Source organism: Plecotus auritus (genome assembly GCF_963455305.1).
Source record: "Plecotus auritus genome assembly, chromosome: 1".
In the NCBI taxonomy this organism is placed as follows: domain Eukaryota; kingdom Metazoa; phylum Chordata; class Mammalia; order Chiroptera; family Vespertilionidae; genus Plecotus; species Plecotus auritus.
Window position 1 is genome coordinate 45315852 of NC_137770.1, and position 2805 is coordinate 45318656.

At 61.6% G+C, this 2805-nt stretch overlaps 1 protein-coding gene across 13 annotated transcripts in view; it reads left to right on the forward strand.

Annotated features, from left to right (window-relative positions):
- Positions 1-1066: 1066 nt before the first annotated feature.
- Positions 1067-2805, forward strand: part of TRIM9 (tripartite motif containing 9) — a 96811-nt gene continuing 95072 nt past the window's right edge. For 11 of the 13 annotated variants that reach the window (XM_080664194.1, XM_080664200.1, XM_080664202.1 and 8 more), the window contains exon 1: positions 1092-2057. In XM_080664194.1, the coding sequence (XP_080520320.1) occupies positions 1236-2057 (822 nt within the window). In that variant the 5' untranslated portion in view covers positions 1092-1235. Of the gene's footprint in view, positions 2058-2805 lie in introns of all 13 variants that reach the window. The other 2 variants (XM_080664197.1, XM_080664201.1) reach the window with 2 other exon arrangements.

Consider the following 2805-nt stretch of genomic DNA (forward strand, 5'->3'; position numbering starts at 1 on the left):
CTATATGAGGACTAATACTAGAACCCTCTTCATCTTCTTCTCCTGCATCACCATCACTTAAGCCTTAAGTCTTAAGGAAAGAGAAAGAACTCACCATTCTGAAGCTGTGGTAAATGCTCAGGCCACGTGACATTGAGTAATGTTGATTGGAGCCAAATATTGGAGACTCCACAGCAACACAGTGATTTATCCGGAGCTGCTGAACTATGGGAGCTCAAGAACAGGCAACCCATTCCTGCCTCGACTGAACCAAAGGTCCTTCCGGCTCAGTGCAGAGAGCGGGGCGAGAACACAGCTTTGGGAGGCAGGGAGCGTGAACAGGGGGCAGAGGCACGTTTCACACCACACCTTAAGAAGCCTCTGTGCCCAGCCCGAATTTAAAGCGGGAAATGAAGGGGCATAGATTTGAATTAATACAACGAGCCTTTACATCGGTCACCTAGTTTAATTCTCTAGGAAGTCGATATTATTAGACACCAGGGACTGGGGGTGAGACTGGAAGAGACTCTTGCCCTGGCTCCCGCCAGGCGCCGTCAGACTCCCGGGATGCGGAGCACCCGGGGCAGGCTTCGGCGGGTTCATGAGGGGGACAAAAGCCCGGCTGCCATACAGAAACCTGGACCTCAGTGAGGGCCTGCCAAGGCTGCCAGCAGCGGAAGAAGAGGGGGGCGTCTGCTCAAAGCCAAACACAGACTGTTGGCGAGAAGCACTGGCCCCCTCCGCCAGCCTACTCGCTGCGGGGAGGGGTTTCTCACGCCCCCAGCTCCTGGGTGACTGCACCGGAGGTCGGAAGAAAGCGGGGCGAGGGATGAGTCATATCGCCTAATTCCTCCTTCCGAGTCCCCTCGCCAACCCACGCCAGCCCCCTCCTGAGATCATGCAGCGGGGAGCGCAGACTTCCCCCGTCCTCAGATCCTCCACCAAATCCGCTAAGGCCTGCGGAGGAGAGGAGAGGGACGGGGCGTCTGGCCAATAATAGCTTCGCTTTCTTGCCTGTCGCCCAATAGACCGCTGTTTACAGGCAGGGGCGGGACTAGAGGGCAGAAGTGGGCGGTCCCGGCTGGCCGGGCGCCGCGGTGCAGTAGCTCACAGTGAGAGCGTCTCACAGGTAGTCCGCGTCTTAGCGACGCGCCGCCGCCGCTGGCCAAGGTGCTGGACGCTAAAGACCTGTCGGCCTCCTCGCCAGCTCAGTTGCCGGTTGCAGCCGCGGCTGCCTCGCTCCCACCCGGGTCCCCATGGAAGAGATGGAAGAAGAGTTAAAATGCCCCGTGTGCGGGTCCTTCTATCGGGAGCCTATCATCCTGCCCTGCTCTCACAATTTATGTCAGGCGTGCGCTCGCAACATCCTGGTGCAAACCCCGGAGTCTGAGTCCCCCCAGAGCCGCCGGGCCTCGGGCTCCGGGGTCTCCGACTATGACTACCTGGACCTAGACAAGATGAGCCTGTACAGCGAAGCGGACAGCGGATATGGCTCCTATGGGGGTTTTGCCAGCGCCCCCACTACTCCGTGCCAGAAGTCCCCCAACGGAGTCCGCGTGTTCCCCCCGGCTATGCCGCCACCGGCCACCCACCTGTCACCGGCCTTGGCCCCGGTGCCCCGCAACTCCTGTATCACCTGCCCCCAGTGCCACCGCAGTCTCATCCTGGATGACCGGGGTCTCCGTGGCTTCCCCAAGAACCGCGTCCTGGAAGGGGTAATTGACCGCTACCAGCAGAGCAAAGCCGCGGCCCTCAAGTGCCAGCTCTGCGAGAAGGCGCCCAAGGAGGCCACGGTCATGTGCGAACAGTGCGATGTCTTCTACTGCGACCCGTGCCGCCTTCGCTGCCATCCGCCCCGGGGCCCCCTAGCCAAGCACCGCCTGGTGCCTCCGGCCCAGGGCCGCGTGAGCCGGCGGCTGAGCCCGCGCAAGGTCTCCACCTGCACAGACCACGAGCTGGAGAACCACAGCATGTACTGCGTGCAGTGCAAGATGCCCGTGTGCTATCAATGTTTGGAGGAAGGCAAACACTCCAGCCACGAAGTCAAGGCTCTGGGGGCCATGTGGAAGCTGCACAAGGTGAGTCCTAAGAAACGCACCTCTAACTCCCCGCGCCTCTGATCCCTCGGTTTTTCGCAGACAGTCCTCTTCTTTTGCGCACAGTGCATCCCAGCGGGGGCGCAATGCAGGTGCCTACAGCATTTGCTTCCCCCGTCTGGTGCATTGCAGGAAGCGCAGGCGGATCTTCAAACCGAGCACACTGGAGTTGACTATCCCCAGAGAGTTGTTGCGGGGATGCCTTAGAGCGGGTCTCCAGGGGGCGTTGCGGGTGATCCAGGCGCAGGGCGCCCCCTCTCCGCCGCAGACGTGCCGCTTGCGGTTGAGGCCAGCATGCAGGAAAGCGCTGCGTGACTGGGCAGAGCAGCACCAGTGCCCAGTGCCGCCAGGGCCGCTCCAGGGCAAAGCAGGCTGCTGGGCTCTAGCGATAGTCCTTGGGGAGGAGGTGGGGGCGGTTGGGTGGTGAGGACCTCGGTGGGCTGGAGCTGTTAGATTGGCAGGCGCCACGAGTCTCCGTGGGGGCGAGAGAAAGCCACGTGTGGAATACTGATGAGTCCGCGCTTGCCCAGACGCCGCGAACCTGCTGGAGGGGCTGCCTGGAGGCTGTGCTTTGCGGTCGGTCGGGAGGCAGAGGAGTGAGGAGTGGGATGGGGAAATCCTATGGTCGCCTTGACACCTGGGCTGCAGGCTTAGATTCCCACCCTCCCCAGGGGACCTGTGGCTGGAGTAGCCAGACCTGAGGTTAGGTGCAGTCAGGGCTGACGGCTGG